At 31.7% G+C, this 2,136-nt stretch overlaps 1 protein-coding gene across 1 annotated transcript; it reads right to left on the bottom strand.

The window, feature by feature from the left end:
• Positions 1-431: 431 nt before the first annotated feature.
• LOC8276795 lies at positions 432-1,331 on the bottom strand. The gene has a single exon (XM_002536835.4). It carries the CDS (start codon positions 1,242-1,244, stop codon positions 636-638), a length of 609 nt encoding a protein of 202 aa, XP_002536881.1. The 5' UTR covers positions 1,245-1,331; the 3' UTR covers positions 432-635.
• Positions 1,332-2,136: the final 805 nt, after the last annotated feature.

Genomic DNA, 2,136 nt, shown 5'->3' with positions numbered 1-2,136 from the left:
AAGATGGACAGATAGACATAGACAGAACCTACAAAGAGAGACCCTCAAGCTTTAGAACATATCCAGGCAAGGGAAATTGACCAGAAATGGGAAGGACGTAAAAATTGCATACAATTTTTAACCTGGTTAGTAGAGTTTCGCAAATTTTTATTTAGGTTTTTATGCAAAGATCAAGAAAGAGAAAAAGAAAATAATCAAAATGTGAGCAAAATCCTCACCACTCAGTCAGCTAGTGGCATTCTGAGAATGTCTGGTAGGGTATTTTCTGTGTCTTTAAAAGAAAAATCTATGTGTGCTACTTCAATTAATATGCCCTACATATTTATTCAATTCACATAAGGAAAAGTTCTTCTCATGTGTGGGATAAAACCAAATTATCCACAATTATATACAATAAAGTAATTACACTGAAATCAATACGAATGCAAGAATTCATATTAAACATGGGCAATTTCTCAACAGTTGAGTACTAAAATCAAACTTTGTACAAATTGATGAACATATTAAAGGGATAAAGAACATAATACAAATTAACAACTGACATCTTATCTACTTCCCCTCCTTTTTTTAGTAAAAATTATGAACTAAAAGTACCTTAAATTATTTGAAGAAAAAAAATACAAATTATACATATATCAATACGCCTTTTGTTTCCACTCCAACCCTAAAATTCTACAAGGAGAATATCTAAATTTGTACTCAGAAATGGTCTCAAGTTTTGGTGACCATGTTTGATCTTTAGACCCAACAAGCTGATCATAATGCTTCTTCAATTCAGGAGTGCTGCAAAGAAAACTTTTACTGCTAGGGCTAGTAGTAGAACTATCCTCTTTACCTCTATTTATCAGCCTTGTTATAAATCCAGGCACAACTTTAATCAAAACCCTACCATTTTCACCCTTTATGTATTGAAAAGGACACTCACCAAAATTGATAGGTGCTGGTCTAGGACTACAAGTTAAAGCTGAAAGAGAAGCAGCAGTTAGAACATTACAAGAAAAGCGATCAATAGGTAAAATGAAGTAGGTTTCGCCTGGAAGTAGTTCATCATCAATGGCTAAAGCAGGAAGAGGATGACCAATGAAGAAAGAGTCTGCATGGCAAACCATCTTGTCAGGATTTTCAAACATGATCTCTCCTGCTATATGTCTTCCTGTCAGGATTCTTGTTGTTCCTTCAAAGAAAATTAGCTTTACAGAAGATCTTGAACTTTGCTGAAAACATGGAGATATAGCATTTCCCATAGTTATGAAGAGAGAGAGAGAGAGAGAGAGAGAGAGAGAGAGAGAAATGGTAGTTGAAGATGGGTTCTTGATTAGAGAAGAGAAGAGAAGAGAAGGGAAGGGAGAGGTTAAATATAGAGAAATAAGAAGAATTTGACTTGGAGAAAGTCTTAGGTTTTTGTTTCCTTTCTTAGTTTCTTTATTAGGTTTCTTGAGGGGTCGGTGGTCAGCCATGTCGGCTTTGAACATCTATCTCACTATATGTATATCACTTTAAAGTTCCATAAGTTCTTAATTATCATCAGAAGTTTTTTTTTTTTCTTTTAATCAACTCTCAATGAAAAAGTCATAATTTTCTGTTTTAATATTATTATTATTATTATTATTATTATTATTATTATTATTAATCTCATGTAGATCATTAGATAAAAGCTTTGTAATAATTTACATTGAGTTGATGATTGAGTTTCTACTGACAGTAAAAGTGATTATAAATTTGACCTTTAATTTACCATTTTAAGACATAAAATTAGAAGTTGAAGCCTTAATAATTTCCTTTCCTAGAAGAGTTATGCACTTGGTAAATTTGGGTTAATAATAACTAAATTCTCGAATTCAAATTTTGAATGTTCAGCGCGTTAAAATACTTAAAAGAATGCTTACTTAAAAGAGTGCTTTGGTACCTGTAAAGGTTCTACTAAATATGTTCTAAATTAATTAATTAATTATATATATATTAAAAGAACTTTAGGGTAATGCTAGTGCAATAATTATGCAACTGAATTAGTTTTATCTGTTTCATTTAATTAGCCTCCATGGAAACATAAAACCAGGGCCCCAATCAATTAATTTTATTCAAAATTTTGAAAACTCGTGAATATGTTGCCTTTCCTTTTGGTTGACCTGTTTAGTA

Source organism: Ricinus communis, chromosome 1, assembly GCF_019578655.1.
Source record: "Ricinus communis isolate WT05 ecotype wild-type chromosome 1, ASM1957865v1, whole genome shotgun sequence".
NCBI classification, from domain to species: domain Eukaryota; kingdom Viridiplantae; phylum Streptophyta; class Magnoliopsida; order Malpighiales; family Euphorbiaceae; genus Ricinus; species Ricinus communis.
Note: the sequence above shows the minus strand (reverse complement) of the source record. Positions and strands in the feature narration are given on the sequence as shown.